Source organism: Stegastes partitus, unplaced genomic scaffold (assembly GCF_000690725.1).
Source record: "Stegastes partitus isolate 25-593 unplaced genomic scaffold, Stegastes_partitus-1.0.2 Scaffold673, whole genome shotgun sequence".
In the NCBI taxonomy this organism is placed as follows: Eukaryota; Metazoa; Chordata; class Actinopteri; family Pomacentridae; genus Stegastes; species Stegastes partitus.
In genome coordinates, this window is record NW_007578404.1 from 177,106 (window position 1) to 194,574 (window position 17,469).

Consider the following 17,469-nt stretch of genomic DNA (forward strand, 5'->3'; position numbering starts at 1 on the left):
GCAATAGTTGTCCCGTTTCCTGTCAGTCACTGTATTCTGATACAGCACAGACCAAGATGAAAGGAGCTTTGATAATATTTGTGAATTCCGAGGAAATTGAAGTGGGTTGGAGGCTTTCGCTGAAGCGGAACCTCTTCAGTCGGCCAGATGAACCGTCCAACTCTAAACAAAATATGCAAATAATTTGCAGTCACTTCTTTTTATTTTTTTTTCTTTTCTTTTCTCCTCCCCAGTCGGATTGTCTTGATTTCAGCGAGGAAGAAGCAGTCAGAGCTGCTGGCACGATCAGATTGTGCAGCGAGGGGAGCTGCGTTGGCAATGAAATTAAAGCTGGATCTCATGTTAATTAAACCTGTGACACTGAAGGTTGAATGTTAATCATGAAAAGAGGTTTTATGGTGGTGTTGAAGTTTAAAGTGAAGGTTGATGAGGAAGGCTTAAGAGCTGCCAAAAGAAAAAACAGACCTAGCATATAATATAACACACGTGATGCTAATATATCTTTGCAGCTTTGTTAAAATTAACTTTTCTTGACTGGACATTGCTGATGCTAAAGGATTGTTCTCACTGCTGCCCTCACACACTGAGTTTCTGAAGTCAGCTGTGCATCGTTAAGCGTTGTCTGCCCTCTGGTGTAGAAAACTGATATCATCCAGCGTCTGCACACCGTCAACATGTGACATGTTCTTCATTTTAATCATTCAGCAGTGTTTTAGAGACATGAAATCACTGCTGATTGATGTGTTTTTTAATTCCCTTTCACTCTCTCATACCTGTCTCTGTCTAAAGCCCTCAAAAGTCCTTTTCGATTGCTAAATTAATTTGTTGGATTTAATAGCGAAGCATTTTTAATTGAGCTTGTTGGTAATTATTCAGTGTTTGTGACTACATTTCAACAGAGGGGGAAGAAAATGACAACGAAGGCTCGATCAGACTAATTAAAATAGCTGCCTTTCAGAAAACGGACTCTCTCAACTTCAGTCAGGAAAAGCAACTGGCCCTTCTGATTGCTTTTAATTGACTTTAAACGCTCGTAACATCCGAATAAAGCAAATTGTTGTATGAAGTTTAATTTGTTGTATTTTATTTTGTAGTTTTTTAGGAGCAGTGGTGTTGGAAGACTGTAGCTACGTGTGTTTGACAGTAGAGGGCGGTGTTGTTTCACCGGTCCGTCGATCACAGACGCTTGATTCACTACCATTTCAAAGAGTCAATCTGCGATCTGTTTGAATGTATTCCAGCTGTGTTGGATGAAAAGGACAAAAAAAAAGAAGCTCATCTTCTCAGTTCTGTGACGATCTTTCAAATGAATCCAACCGGTGTTAAAAAGACACCAGAACACGTTCATATCTTTGAATTCACTATTTAATTTTGTACATCTGGTCACGAGAAAACAACAATCAAGAACCTGCCAGCATCTCTTACACACACACACACACACACACACACACACACACACACACACACACACACTAAACCACACACACACACACACACACACACACACACACACACACACACACACACTAAACCACCACACTTGCTTTTGTGCTATTTTTCTATCTTTGATTCATCTCAGATTTTTTTTAAAATTTTTATTTTTTTATAACTTAAAAAATAATTTAAATTTAAAAAAAAAAAAAAAAAAAAGGAGGAAAAAAAAAAAAACCCAAACATTGATTTTTTTTATGGGCACTTGAGAGAGATGGAACCCAAACAACGGGGCTGGCTGACGCATCAGTGGTTTTTAACTGAAGGAACAGGAGGTGGGCTGTTTTAGAGTTTCGAGTTATTCTCCCAGAGGAAGGAGTCATTCCGCAGCACTTTTGCCAATTTCTCGTTGAACGGCGTGTAGAAGTCCCGCAGGATCTCTTTAGTGATGGGCAGCATGGGTCCCAGGTTTTTGTCGGCTGGCCTCCTGGTGTTGGACGCCGGACTCCTCGTGATTTCTGACTCGATCTCTTTCGTCAGCGGCCCTGTTGAGACACACAAACGCCTACTTTCACATCTTTTTTTCTGGCTGACGTCAGATTCTTCCCACTAGCACCAAACAAATGGAACAAAACAGCGCAAAGGGACTCCGAAGCGGAAGATTCTCCGGGAGGTAATCGCACCTTGGATGGCGGTTGGCAGCTCTTTGAAGAGCAAAGTCGGAGCTTTGGGGCAATTACACTGTGGAATACACCAGTGAGAAAAGAAGCAAGGGGGGCTTGTGTACCACGGGGCAGAACTGTTTTTTGACTGTCATAAACTGTAGTCTGCTGCATGTACACCCCAAGGAAAGGTTGGAATCTTTGATACTGAAAGTATGAAAGGTGTACGGAAGCTCCTAATCGTAGCTGGTGGAAATTTCATTGTCTTTTCTAAGCTCGTGGGCTGCAGCGACTTAAGCGCTTCGAAATCAACATCGTAAATGAAATACACGCACTGCGCTCATTTACATAGGAGAAGAAATTCCTCCCTTCATTTGTTTTGTCTCCTAATGCAGGCATTTGTGGCTTAAATCCACAGTAAGTGCAAGTATTCAAGACACAGTTTGTGTTTTCCACTTTGCCAGTGGAGCGAATGACCTTTGCAAAGCAGAGCTGTGCACAAGTGTCTTTTTTTTTTTTTTCCCCCTCCCGGCCAAAACCACTTGCTGTCAGACTTTAATAACAATAATATAAAATTTTATTTGTAGGCGCCTTTCAAAACACCCAAGGAGACTTTACAGCATCACTTGTTCAATATCCGACACCTGTGTGAAACTGTTTGGAGATTTTCGTACAGACTCGTGCAAAACTCTAATCATATTGTTGCCGTGCAAATTTTAAATGACACTGGCTGGCTGATACAAATTTGTTAAATCAGCGCCGGTTTCAGATCCCCGCTGCTAATAATCACAGCCTTTGCAACGTGGCATATCCCCGCTCGTATTTAGCGAGCTGATTTGTATTATCCTGATCAGAGTCTCCAGAGGGAGTGATTACACAGAGGTCACATTATGGGGATGCGCCGCTCACTCACCCAGGCTGAGGAAATCAAAGACTTTGTGCATCGTGTATTTCCTGTTGGAGGCATGGTCCTCCAACCTCAGGACCAGAATCTGCTCCCTGCTGAAGACGGTCAGCCAGTCCGTTAAGTACACGATGTAGAGGCCGACTTGCAATCTGACCTGAGGACAGGAAGACAAGAGAATTGATGTGAGGGGGGGAAAACTCTATCCAAGAAACCTGGGGGGGACATGCAAAGACTTTTTTTAATGAGATGAACAGAGGGAAGGAGGCAGTTTCAACAGCTTTCATCTTGAATCCAGTTGGGTGATGCTGGACACTATGTGGGCATGTGAACATGTGCTGGTATTATGTGGTGCTAATTACGTGGAGCGGTATGAGAAAGATGATGAAACACTTTACGGCCCTACGTGATGATATCTGATTTCACTCCACAATGAGGTGAAACCAAATAACATCACGCCAGGTATTGATCCATCAGCTATCATTTTTCTACATCGATCCAGTTCGTCAGATGTGATGAGGGTTGGTTTTTCTCTCCTGTATGTGACCGTAAATTGAAATGTCTTTGGCTTTTGGACTGTTGGCCAGACAAAACTCAAGCATTCATCTTTTTTTTGCCTTTTGGTTCAAGACAAAGATGGATCCATATTATAGATTTCTGCAGGGCATTTGCAGGAAACCTACTGGTTGATGAAATGGATGTTTTGTGACAGTAAGCGTCCACAAAAATACGTCATGTCTTTTTGCCTTTCTGGCAAAACAACAACAACAACAACAAAAAAAGCCTTTCAGAATAAATGATTACAAGCCAGGCCAGCAGAACTTCCTTTGTTAAATTAATTTGGTACAACAGTTCAGGCCAACCCTGTTCTCTTGCTGCCGTTTGTTTGTTTTCCTCTCTGGACTCTAATCTGAGCTTTAAAACTTTTATCAAAGAACCGCAGGCATGAAAGCCTTCTGTATGGACAGCTGTAACAGTTCTCACATGGGCTTATAACTCTGAGAAGATATTAGTGAATGGACAATTAGGCCAGCGGCAGAGAGCGAGCATGCTCCTGGAGGGCCGTAAAGCTCGTCAGTGGCAGTTGGAGAGGAGGACCTCTGAATACAAGGCAGCCTGGGGGGGAGCCAGAAAATAAGGACAGACCAGCCTCCTCCTCCTCCTCCTCCTCCTCCTTCGCTCTCACCCAGCCCGCCTCGGGGCTCTGTGGGGAAAGGCTGGCCAGGGGCCTAACACCGGGGCCCTGCACTGGCTGACACTAAGACTTGGTCTGGGAGTGAGAAGAAAGTTCACAGCGCTGGTGAACTAGGTTTTGTGCTGCACAGAGAGGCTCGAGGCGCTGAACTGCTCAGCGGCTCAGCAGCGTTGCCAATCCCTTTCATAAAGTCTGTCCTGCAAGCTTTAGCATGTGCTAATGAAGCGTGGATTTCACTCCATCTGTCTTTTTCGCTCCTTTTCTATTTCTTCCTTCCCACCAGCTAATAAACCAGGGCGCTAAATGCCGGTTTTCAGCAGAGCTGCGAGACAAAAGCGGGAGGGAGGGAACACTCACTGGCATGGCATTGTTGACAGTAGTGTTGTACACACAGGAGCGCATTGTGTACTCCGTAAGGCACCCCTCGAATAGCTGCAGCGACTCTGACACCTTCTCGTGGAAATCCTCCGCAGACTTATTGGCAATGCCAAAGTAAAGGTAGTCGGAGTAGAGCCTGCAAGACAACAGAGATGCTCCGTAAACAAATATGAGCAAAACAGAAGCGTACAACTCATTATTTCCAGTTTTTTGTTTTTTTAAATATAGCAGATAGGTTTAAAGCTTCTTTAACCCATGTTTGTGTCTACATGCAGTGCATCCTGCAGCAGCACAGGGACAGATCTCAGTAGTTTATGGTAAACAAAGTGTGACTGCAGCGGTGACAGCAGAGAACACTTCCTGTAGTACAAAGTGAAGCAGCAAAAGGCGGCTGATTATGCAGTGTGGTTTTAAAAAAAAAAAAGAGAGAGAGATATGGCATTGATATTTTTATCCTGATTCCAACAAGAATAATGAGCCTTGCATTGACAGTAAACTCAACTCAGATTTTAGACACATTTTATTCGGCTGATTACTAATCTCAGCTCTGATGATGGAAAAAAAACTGTGTGTGTGTGTGTGTGTGTGTGTGTGTGTGTGAGAGTGTGTGTGTGTGTGTGTGTGTGTCTGTGTGTGTGTGTGTGTGTGTGGTGCCTCATGTCATGTCAGCCTGTACGGAGAGAGAGAGAAAAAAAAAAAGCGATGCAGAAGACACAGAGCCATATAAACGCTCCACTGCAATTTAGTTTGAGATGTGAGACAGTGTCTGTACCGAGGAAAATGTCTCGGTTGTAAACAAGTCTCACGTAATAAAAATGGCGCGGTTAATCTAATTGAGCATGCAATTCATTTCCCCCAGAATTGTTTTTGGGGAAAGGTTGCATAGGCTCTGATTTGACAGACAAAGGCAATTACAGGGAGCATGTTCAGACATTTTCAGAAGTAAAAAAATAAAAAATTCAACGTTAACGGCGCAGATAAATCCCAGTTTGAACAGAATACCTCACGGGCATTCAGCAGCACCTGTACGATAAGGCATCATAATGAAACTTATGTGACAGCCAGTCTGACTAAAAGCTGGCACGTCTTTTGCGACAACAGGTCTTTTGTTTCCTATAGAAGGTATCCGTCTGTGTCAGCGGGGTAAGCAGTTATGATAGGGACGCGTTAGACGTGCGTGTCAGAGCTGTCTGTATAATTACTGCCGTTTCATTGCCGATACGCAGCCGGTGACAGCCAAACAGACGCTTCTCCCACCTTTCCACCGGGTCCCTGAGCATGACAATGAAGCGGGCGTCAGGCTGCAGGGCGTGGATGAAGTCCTGGATGAGGAAGGGAGGCTCTCCCTCTGTGGTGTTGTCATAGAAATACACCCAGGCGTTGTTGTCCCACATGGTGGATGCGCTGGCTTCTCCTGCAAAAATACAACCACAGCGAAAACATAAAATCCCACAGAGACGAAGCAAAACACGCATGTACAGACACATGTTCAGTTTTTCCTACCATACGGCATTCCAGTGCTGCTGAACATGTGCACGGCCGTCTAGTCAATCAGTATTTTGATAAGCAGCTATCTATGTTTTATGTCCTCGTAAATTGGGGATTGGAATGAAGGTCGGACTAAACAAGCATCTGAAAACGTGTCTGGCATTTTTGTGACATACATTTTTTTGTAGGAATTTCCCTATAATTAAAATAACGAACACATCAATCAAGAAAATAATGAAAGAAATGGTTTTGATTATGATCATTTGTAGTTTAAACCAAGGCCTCCTGCCTCAAGGAGAGGCGCGTGACATTGACGGTACAAATGTTTAAAATGGCTAATTATCCTCCAAGTGAGCAACAGAACTCTAAGTAAGTGTAATTTTAAGATATAATTTAGCATTCGGGTTTGTCTTATTTATAGTTTGTTATTGTTTTGTCTAATTCTCAGCTCGTTTCTTTCAAATATAATCAATATAAACAGATAAATCCCTCGTGTTCTCTTTACAAAACAAGAACGCCGGCTAAATTTACCGACTTCTTCACATAATTTCCTCTGAATCGAGGCTGGAACTGACAGACACGCCGCGCTCCCCGACACACAAGCAACAGGTCAATAAAACGCGAGGCTCCAAAGCAGGTGCGCAAACAAACGGCGAGAGCAATTACATCTCTGGCTGTGAGAAAAACTGCAGAATAACTGCAGCTCACACAGAGACGCCACCGGTGCTCATAACGAGTCAGAGGACGTCGTTTCTCAAACAATTTGAGGCCAGAAACTTTATCAGGCTACGCTGAGAAATGATATCCAGGATTCATTAGGCTGTCTGTGCCTTCATTATCCTCTTATCTGTGAAGTGAAGTCGTGATGTATTCGGCGGGAACACAACACACACAAGCCTTATCTGCCTCGCTTCCTCGGAGAAAGGGATGATAGCCAGGACCTATTTTCTCTGATGACAACGGTGAGAGCGAAACAGGATCGCTGCTAATGCTGTTATGCCTAAAAATGATACACACTGTGATCAAGTCTATTTAAAGCCCTGCGTGTCCATTAAAAGGGCTTATTTTGCTCCGTGGGGAGAGGCTGTAATAGAGCAAACAAATGGAGGAGCCAGACCGGCGTGCCTTTGGTGTTGCACAGTGGCCTGGTCTTGGCTGTCGCTTGAAGAGACTCAGAAGCCCAAGATCCTGGCCATAAGCCTGCACCTTGCTGGGCTGTCCCAGGGCATGGTGTGAATACTGAGAGGGGCTTTGGCACACTCCCCCCTTACAAGGATTATTTATTTAAAGAGGGAAACAAAACAGGCAGCATGCTAAGCTGCGCTCAATGCACCAACTCAGTCCAGTGTGAAAAGGCCATTGTTGAAATCTTAAATCACTTTTTCTTTGCAGCTGAGCAGTTTTTGTTTTCTTTCTCTTTTCTGACATAGTGTTTAGACGACATGAAAAGACAGATCGAGCAGAGGGGGCTGGATACAGGATATGCAGATAGAGGAAGGAGGTTTGTAAGACTTCTCCACCCCGCTGCGGATATTATTGCTGTCCTGACACAAAAAAACAATGATTCCTTTATACAGCACTTCAGTGAAGTGGCTAAGTGAGGCAGAAGGAAGTCCAGTATTATTAAGCTGTTAGAGCCTCTCTTTAGGGCTGAGTCACCAGCGCTCTTAAAAATTACCTTCCCTCGCCGAAGTGAAAGTGGCTGCTACAGAGCGGCCCTGTGCTCCAGCCTCGCTACCTGCTGCTTTAATAGTAGCCGTGTAATATTGGAGACAAGATTACAAGTGAAGTTCCAGGCAAGTGTCAGGTCACCCCAAGCCAAACGCTATTGGCTGCAGCCTGACGAGGGCGCAGAATACTGTCGGGCCGTGTTCCTCGCACAGATCACAGCCCTGATACATGACCTGAGTAACTAATATGATTCAGCAGCGGGGCGGGGAGCTGCTCTCTGACATGATGTGGGGTTCTGACAAAACAGGAAGGCAAAGATTAGACTGAACAGGAAATGTTGGTGCAACGAAGACTGCCTAGAGATCTGATTAGCAATGATGTCACCCAGTGGTTTACTCACTATCATTTGTATCTGCTTCTCTTAGCTTCCCCGACGTCTAATTCTTTAGATAATCACTCCGTAATAGATTGGTTGCACTTTATTGGAATAGACAAATGCTGATAAGCAGCTTCTTGTCATAAAGTGCCACACTATCGGGTTTGCTGAGTTTGAAATTATGCTCTACTTTGCTTGCACAGCGCAAAATCAGAATATGATATTCAGGGCCTGGGTTACAGTTAATCTTGTGCCTGCAGCTGATATTAGATACAAAGTGTGGTTGGGTTGCTTTTGGATTATGAAGGGGCTTCAGGTTAGGACAAGGGTTGAATAAAGGTTCAGCAGTACGGTCATACATAAAGCATGGGTTTGTTATCGTTCCAATTTAACTTCTCACATCACCAGTGCAGCATTAGATGGATATCTGCAATCAGATTACCTTATGCTTTAATTCTACTATAATTATACTGCCCCAGTACTACATGAAACACCTTGAAATTGGAATATTGAGCCTTTTTTCAGTTTGTTTCCTAGAGGTCTCTGTTTGCATTAGAAAGGTAGGTGAGAGGGAGGAACATAAGCAGCTAAAACTGACCGGTCAGAGTTTTTGTAGCCCCCACATGACACTTCCATTGTCATTATTATTATTATTGGGGTGGCTGTGGCTCAGGTGGTAGAGCGGTTGTCCTCTGATCGTAAGGTTGGCAGTTTGATCCCCGCCCCCTCCACAGTCGAAGTGTCCTTGGGCAAGACACTGAACCTGAAGTTGCTCCCAATGGCAGGCAGCACCATTGTCACCATTGGAGTGTGAATATGTGTGTGAATGGGTGAATGAGAAAACATTGTAAAGCGCTCTGAATGCCGTTAAGATAGAAAAGCAATATATAAGTGCAGTCCATTTACCATTATGGCACTATCATGCCATAATATACATGCGTAGGCTGCCATTAATGCATTAACTGGATCCATTTTTGTATTGGTGAGTTTGTAAAACATCCATCCATCCATCCATCCATCCATCCATCCATCCATCCATCCATCCATCCATCCATCCATCAATCCATCAATCCATCCATCCATCCATCCATCCATCCATCCATCCATCCATCCATCCATCCATCCCTGTTGACTCATCCGGGGTCAGACTGTGGTGGCAGCAGGCTGACAATACATTCCATAAGTCCCTCTCCCTAGCAACATTTTTCCAGTTCCTTCTGGTGGATCCCAAGGTGTTCCCAAGCCAGATGAGATATATAATCCCTCCAGTCAGCTCTGGGTCTACTCCAGGGTCTCCTCCTGACGGAAGGCATCTTAATCAGATGCCTGAACAACCTCGACGGGCTCCTTTCAACGCAAAGTAGCTGTGACTCCACTCCTAGCTCCTACAGTATCTCCAAGGCACTATGCTCAAACACAGCAATCCAGTACAAGGACCGCATTACTGCTGTCACTGTTCATCTCGCACTCTATTTTACTGCCACTCATGAACAAGATCCAAAGTAACTCGCCCCCAATTGAGAGGGAGCAATGCACCGGTTTCTGGCAGAGACCCATGGCCTTAGACTTGGAGGTGCTGACTCTCTTTCCACCCTGTTTTGCACTCGGCTGCAAGCCAACCCACTGCAGGCTAAAGGTCACGGCCTGACGAAGCCAACAAAAACCACATCATCTGCAAAAAAGCAGGGACGTGACTCAGACACCCTCCTCCACCCTGACTGAGTCTTAAGATCCTGTCCATGAACATCACAAACAGGATCAGATACATCAGGTGACCTTGGCGGTTCATTACCCAACAGAAATGGGTTTGACTTTGTGGTGAGGATACGAACACAGCTCTCATCAGGACCGGATGGCTGGTAGCAACAGTCCCAGTGTGCTATACCATCGCATAGCCCCCCACAGGGTTCTGCGGTCATAGGCCTTCTCCAAAAACACATGTGGACAGGATGATCAAACTCCTATGACTCCCTCTGCTGATCCACTGTCCTCAGCCAGGGTGGAATCCGAATAACTCCTCCTGAATCCTTCCAGCACCCTGGAATAAACTTTCCTGGGAAGCTGAGCAGTGTGATATCCTGATAATTGAAGTTGTAAAACATGTTCCATTGTAGCGGCGGTGTGAGAAGTGGAGTACATTATAATAAATTCTTGTTGAGCAGCCAAAGCTGCATAAATGTGATGAGGAGCAGTGTCATTAACTATCCAGGAAAAGACATCACATTCTAGCAGCTCCTGAAGCCGGTCTGTCTGCTGCAACCACAGTTATAATATAACTGATGTAACTAAACCGACAGACTTTTGTGGGGATTTTGCGTCGGCCCCTCCCGTCCCCCTCACATTAATCCTTTCAACAAATATAAGATTAGAATCTACACTGAGTGTTTACCACAAACACGAACTGGCTGTCATTTGACTCACCTATGATGATGTTGGGGTGGCTGGGGGATCCGCTGGCATTTGCTGTAAGGTTGCCCTGAATTTGGTAAGCAGCCTGATCAAACAAGTCCAGGTAGTCTTCCACTGGGTATCGATCATGGAAGCCCTCGCTGAGGCGAATGATGCCTGGCAGAGGAAAAAACAGACAGCTAAGGTGGATGCCCTTCATAGTGTACACTCACATCTTTGGGTATGTTTACGTTGGCAAGTTATCACATCTCCGGGAGGCTTAAAAAGAAACTGCTGGAGCTGATGTGGCTTTGGGTGGGAATCTACAGCCAGAGATGGGCGTGTACTCATCAAGCATGTTTTGATTCCTGCCCTTTCCTCTCCATGTGTTTCTGTGATCACACTAAAGGAGGTTATTAGAGCTTCGTTGTTGTCCTAACTGCAGGGTGACCTAATTAAACCCCGAGTTCAAGCCCAATCCAAATTCAGCGGGGAATACTGTCCCCGCTCAGTTTTTAGTGTTTCCAATTAAGGGCCAATGTCAAGTTAATGCCTTAAATGCAGGACTAGCAAATGTGTTTTCCATCTGAGCTGCTGTGGTGCACAGTATAATTATAATTTACTAGGAAATTGTGGAGATGCGGTGTAGGACTGAGGAGTATCCTTGCAGCATAAGGATAATGAGGTAACTCAGACGTCTGCTACGTTCACTGATGCTTTGATGGTGCACCAGTAAAACACCTTTCTCTAGTTAGCAGGAAAACATGATTAGAAAATTCTAGTAAAGTCTCCAAACACCCAGCGAGCATCATTATTCATCCAGAATGGTCAGACTTGTATGAGGTGTGATGGCTCTGGTGTGTCTCGCTTCAGGGCTTTTTTTTTCTCTTTTCTTTCCTTTTTTTTTTCTTCTTTCCCATCCCTTTGCTTTTTGATATGAATGAAGCGTCAGGCAATTTCGAAATAAGCTGTGTTTCTTGATGAGAACTGTACACGGCAGACACATCTGCTTAAGATTCAAACTGCTCCTCTAAGAAAGTTATGTGGCGCGGATCGCATCAAATCACCTTTTCACAGCATCGGCTGAGCGGAGCCTCAAGGGGGAATGAAATAAATAAATACAAAACAAGACCATTTGAATTCAGAGTGTTCTCAAAGGATGTCTTAAGAGAAAAGTGCTGATTACCAGCACATAGCCCGAAGTACAGGGCTAGAAGGGAAAGAGAGAAAGAAAGTGACAGCAAAGATGAAAGCATGGGGGGAGGACAATAACTGCGAGGGACCTATGTCCTTGGGACACAGTCGCATTTACTGCTGCGCAACATCAGAGGCTGCGGAAAACACGCGCATGAGGCAGTCGAATTAAGCCAAACAGCTCAACCATATCCCACAGCTTTATGAGGTTCAAATAATTATCAAGTCAAACTAAACACAACACATAAAAATAAGTATTGCACGCAGACTGATCAATCCACCAATTAGGTTTTGTGAGTCTCGGAGGGATTAGGGGCATAGTTAGCAACTGGATGAACTTCAAAGGGATTTCTTTGGCTGTGACAGTTAAGCCTCTTTTGATATCTGTGGCGAGAATTTGGATGAATTTTTCAGAAACATGTGGCCGATACTGTACGTGGTATCCTCAGCGCGAACCAAAACCCTGAGTGAAAATATTAAAAATCATTTAGTAAAATTTAGCCAGGCGGTTCACGGCATAACAAAACATACGCATCAGTCATCGCCGGGCAGAAGAATAGCTCGCATCCACGGCGAGAAATCGGCATGAAAATTGAGTTCTCGTACTGCGCTGATGTGATAGTGCTGCTGCTGTTCTTAAAGGAGAATTATGAGATTAGCTGCATGCTGTATGTGTGCAACTCGGTTAAAAAGAAGAAGAAGAAGAAGAAAAAAAGCCATTATCTAATCTGCCTTTGATTCTGTAATCAGAGCTGACTTTATCAGCTGAGAGGCAGATCACTGGCCCACGGTTCAACTGCTGAACTTCAGAAATGCAGACACGCACTTGTGACATAAACACACACACACACACACACACACACACACACTACGGACGTCTGCCTCTTGAGCTACACAGGAGTCTCCATTATTCATGAGTCTTAATGACTGTTTCGGTTATAAAGGGAAACAAAACACACATAGGTATTGTGGGGATGGTGATTTGCCTTTTTTTGGGGGGACAAAAACACAAGACGGAATTAGAATCTACTTCAAACTGTTACTGCTCGCATTATTATCAGTTTGCTTTGAAAAAAAAACTCTACATTTGAATGAAAAAGGGGCCAACGGAGCTTTTTGGGGTATCAAAGCAGCATTACAACATTACACCTGCGAGTTAAGAAGGCGTTGGGTTTGTTTCATGCAGAGGATTTTCAGTTCATTCTTGGCGAACAGATTCTCGCTACCAGATCTCACATGGCTTTTAAACCCATCTGTGATGGTGTGGTGGTTCTTTTAACATCACAGATGCTCACGGAGAAAGAAAACCTACCACGGCAACCACACTTTGAGATGACAGAACCGCCATATGACCAGATGTCTGCTGTGAGGCGGCCCTTCCTTCCCGACGCTCAGGGTTTGTCTCTTTGTTTGAGTAAATGGCTTGTTTGAGTTACCACCTGTTCAAACTCCTTGAACGCCAACAGAACTGTGGCAGTAGGTTGTGTGTGTGTCTAAGAAATCTGAACTTAAACAAGCCAGTGATTAACAGTGTTAAAATCTCCACCAGCTAAATTGGCAAATATTACCAGGAGGCAACGTAAATATGAATATGAAATATGCCCCGAAGAATTAGTAAAATATGCAACGGCTCCATCATGAAGTGAAATGATTTGCTGTGTAATTGAATAAATGCATGATGGCTCTGTTTCGCTTTTAAACGAGAGGATAAAATCCAGAAGGGGGGAGGGGACGGCGAGAAAGCTGTGAAATAAAGCAGCCACTGGAAGTAAAGTTCACGGCGGAGAGGTGTCGCAAGAAGTGTGTGCAACATTAAGGTTTGTTAAGCAAACGCAAGGAACGGTGCACCCACACATGTGGGCTCAAAGTGTGTGAGGAAGGCTTCAAACGCCAGCTTTCACGTGTTCTTTTCAAGTGGTTTCTACCACAGAGGGGAATCTATGTCACAGATGACGGCGAGGCAAAGTTGGTCTAGATTCTTGTGCGTGTAGTTGAGCCGGTAATGAGCGTCGTTATAGCATCTACTGCGTGTCCTCGGATGGGGAAGTTGCGGAGGAACGAGGCTAATGATGGTGTAAAGGGGGGAAGAGAAAAAACGATTAGCATTCAGAATGCTGAATGAAGGAGGCAATAAAGATTGTAAATACACCATTAGAGCTGTAAATTTAGGGCTAACAACTCTCAGGTAGAAAATAAACAGTTTCATTTTATTCTCATGCACGGCACAAGTTGGGTCTTGCATATTCATTTCTCCGTTAATTGCGTAGGAACTGCACTGGGAGATTGAACTGCCTGCATCAGACACACTCGCTAAACGTCACACTCAGGGCTCACGACCAGCTCAGTTTTATATAAGAAAAAAAAAAACAATTACAGTTTTTGGTATATTTGATGTAGAAAAAATCTCAGTTTGACACAGCATGGAGTTGTCAGTCAGTTCCCGAAGGACTTTCTCCCCAATTAGCTACTGGAATGTGCAGAAATGATGCAATTTAATTACCACAATCCACACATTTTGACAATATGTGGACACTATAGGGGATATATTTAATTATGCACATGGAACAGACAGTCCTGCCTTTGAGGCCTCTTCAAACTTCTGTCACTGACTGCTTCTCTGAGGCCCCCCTGAGGTGCGGCTCTGCCAAAATGATATACTGTAGGGAGTCACATTTAACACTTGTAATGTTCTCAGGCTCTCATTATTGTGTACCAGTCTGGAGGCCTCTGCCACAGGAAATTACAGCATTCTGAACTTACCAAACCTCTTGCGGGTCCACCAGTGTGGCTCTTTGAAAGTGGTGAACTTGACGCCCGGGTGCAGCCTCAGTCTGTCATACAGGTCTGTTGTGCCACACTTTGGTTGGCCGATGATGTAGAAATAAGGAAGGCACCGCATGCGGTACAGTCTCCTGTTGCGGTGAAACAAGTGTTCTTGGAAAGTGTTTCTCAAGTGCTGAAAAACCGTCCGGAAGCGCCGCGAATAGCGTCCGTACAAGTTCGTCTTGTATGGGTCTGACGTGATATTCCCAGTGTATTCTTCATACCAGCAGGGGTTCTTGACACCAGGCAGGAATTTGCGAGGGATGACAGAGAACATCTGTAAAGGCAAAGAAAGCAAGTTGCTTCAAGCAGCTTAATCACCTTATTCCCGAAAACATTTCAGACAAAGCCTTGTGAAAACTCAAGATTATCTTTGCAGCACGATGGAAGATAAATACATTCCAGTCATTTCCCACAGACACTAACCGAAGAGGTTTTGTCAAAACAACTCAGACTTTTTGGTGTCTGGACCGCTGTTTTGGCAGGAGTACACAAACAGTTTGACGAGTTCGAGCAGGAGAATACAGCCTGTAGAGGGGAAGGATTGCAGCAAATTGGCTTTAGAGAGGCTGTGACACAAGTGAGGGCACCTACATGTGTTAAAACTTAAGAGTGTTGACGTCCACATGAGATGAACAGTGTAGGATTTGTAACTTTAGTTCTTATACGCACCTAACTTAATATCTGTTTTATTATTCGGTATCAAATGCTTTGTATTCAGTGACTGTCTGAAGGCTGCATTCCAACAAACATCAGCAGACACCTGGTTTCTTTACTGCCGTGGCTCTGCCAGGTCCGTACTGCAGCCATCTTTACTTTATTCTTGTTTTGGGAGGCTTTTGCAATCAGTTAAATTGAGGTCAAGGGACTGACTTGGCCAGTCTAGAACATTCCAATTTGTGGCCATAAAAATCGCAAACTTGGATCGTTGTTCGAAGTTCCCTAAATAGGACTACAGGTCCGCTGGGGTTCAGCCAGTACTGATGTACAAAGACCCTCTTTGATGAAAATCAAGGTTTCTTTTTTACCTTGGTAATATGTCCATATGCAGTTTAAAAGAAAAAAAAAATCTATCTCTATATATATAAAAGCTGGAAGACATTTCATAAGCGAAATAAGTCGTCAGCTTCATGACTAAGCATTTCCACTTTGACGACACATTGAACTGATGACAGTCTCAGAAACACAGATTCTGACTTTTAAGGTTTTAAATGGACCAAAACTAAAGAACCAATCCAGTCAGTTTGCAGGTTAGGACTTTCTGCATCATTATTCTCCTTCAGAATCAGTTTGTGCATCGGTTATGTAAACATGTACGGCTGAATTAGTCTAAAATTACAACCTGTGGAGCACAGAGCAGCTTTGAAGTGAGTCGTAAGTGAGCTGGTGTGCTCGAGCTTTCACAAGTAGGGATGTGTGAGTGGAGGTTTGCATATCCTAAAGGAGGCAACGGTCTACAGGTGTGTCTAAGCTATTTTAAGGTAGGAAAGGATTTTCATGAAAATAAACTCTAAATATGTGATTTAAAAAAAGGGAAAAAATGTGGTTTAGCATTTAGTTTTTGAACATACATGCAGTACGATGCAGTGGAGTGAAGCCGATACATCCTCAGGCGTAGAAGTGAGGTGACACATTTTCAGCAGTTTCTTTTCTTTTTTCTTTTTCTTTGTCCAACACGACCGAGGACCTTGTGATTACGACTCTCTCACTACCTGCGAGACGCGTCTGCTTTAAGGACAATTAACGCCGGATCCATCCACAGATGCGATATCGATTGTCCCGCAGCCGCACTCTCCTATTCATTAGCTTGTTCAATAAGAAATTAGTTATGTTGCAAATAGCCCCGGCACAAGCCATTATCATTAGGATTAACAATTACTTGAACCGGGCGTCGAGGTGAGGCGGACACCGAGAGAGCCGCAGGGCCGACGTGCTGGAAGACGGCGGTGTGACTTTGAGTTATAAATCCTTTGTGGGGAAAAAATAAGGTAAGGACCTATGCAATTATCTGGTGTGACATGAAGTGTTATAACAAGGTTTTCGGAGCAGGTTTTTATCTCTTTATAAATTAAATTAGACTGTGCAACCAGTGGGGAATTGCACCGGTGTCGCTGTATTGAACCGTGCGTAGACGGCATGTAGGAGCGAATACTGATTTGAATCACCTTTTCACTGAGCATTTAATTATGCTTCGCGACACATCTGTGATTGTCAATTAAGAGAGAGATCGATATCGTGCTGAGCCACATTTGTTATGTTTAAAAAAGAGATAACATAACAGTGAGGTATTAATTAGACACTGATCTGATAACAGAAATCGCATTTCTGATCAAATTTGCATCCTCGGCTCGGCTACTCACATGTGGCTCGCTCTTTACCAGCGACTTCAGCTCTGGAAGCTGCCGACTGCTGCGAAACTCCACCTTGGATGTGATGGACTTGACCACCAGTTTGATATGTGCGTAGTCCTTGACTGAGGAGAGGTTGAAGGCGAAAGGTCCCGGGCTGACCAGGCTGCCGAAGTGGTAGGGGGACGGGGTGAGGAGGAGGCCCTTCTTGTCGCCTGTCAAAATGTAGGAGGCCATGATGAGGAACATGACCGCCAGGCCGAACAGGAAGCTGTACAGACGGATCTTGCGGAAGAAGCCCAGCGTGCTCCAGCGCCTCGGCAGCTCCCGCTTCACCTCCAGGACCGCGAACAGGTTCATGGGCGTGTCGTCCACCTGCAGCAGCAGCGGCCTCTTGCGGTAGTCGTCCACAGCGGAGCCCAGCAGGCTGTACTTGTAGTCCATCTGCGTCATGGTGTCCACAGCCTGTGACACAGCTCAGACACAGGGAGGTGTTATGGAGCAGGAGCCATTCAGACGGGGCGATTCGGGACGGGGGCACGGCCAGTAGTCGATGTCCATGATGGGTTGTGGAGAGCAGCCCACCTCATCCACTGACACCTGCCTACTGG

At 44.6% G+C, this 17,469-nt stretch overlaps 1 protein-coding gene across 1 annotated transcript in view; it reads right to left on the reverse strand.

The window, feature by feature from the left end:
- Nucleotides 1-1,347: 1,347 nt before the first annotated feature.
- The window catches only part of chst15 (carbohydrate sulfotransferase 15), a 38,393-nt gene continuing 22,271 nt past the window's right edge, over nucleotides 1,348-17,469 (reverse strand). The window contains exons 2-8 of the mRNA XM_008290441.1: nucleotides 16,871-17,465; nucleotides 14,448-14,787; nucleotides 10,527-10,670; nucleotides 5,828-5,984; nucleotides 4,550-4,706; nucleotides 3,007-3,154; nucleotides 1,348-1,976 (exon numbers count right to left, since the gene is read on the reverse strand). Coding sequence (XP_008288663.1) covers nucleotides 1,777-1,976; nucleotides 3,007-3,154; nucleotides 4,550-4,706; nucleotides 5,828-5,984; nucleotides 10,527-10,670; nucleotides 14,448-14,787; nucleotides 16,871-17,311 — 1,587 coding nt within the window. The 5' untranslated portion in view covers nucleotides 17,312-17,465 and the 3' untranslated portion in view covers nucleotides 1,348-1,776. The remainder of the gene's footprint in view (nucleotides 1,977-3,006; nucleotides 3,155-4,549; nucleotides 4,707-5,827; nucleotides 5,985-10,526; nucleotides 10,671-14,447; nucleotides 14,788-16,870; nucleotides 17,466-17,469) is intronic.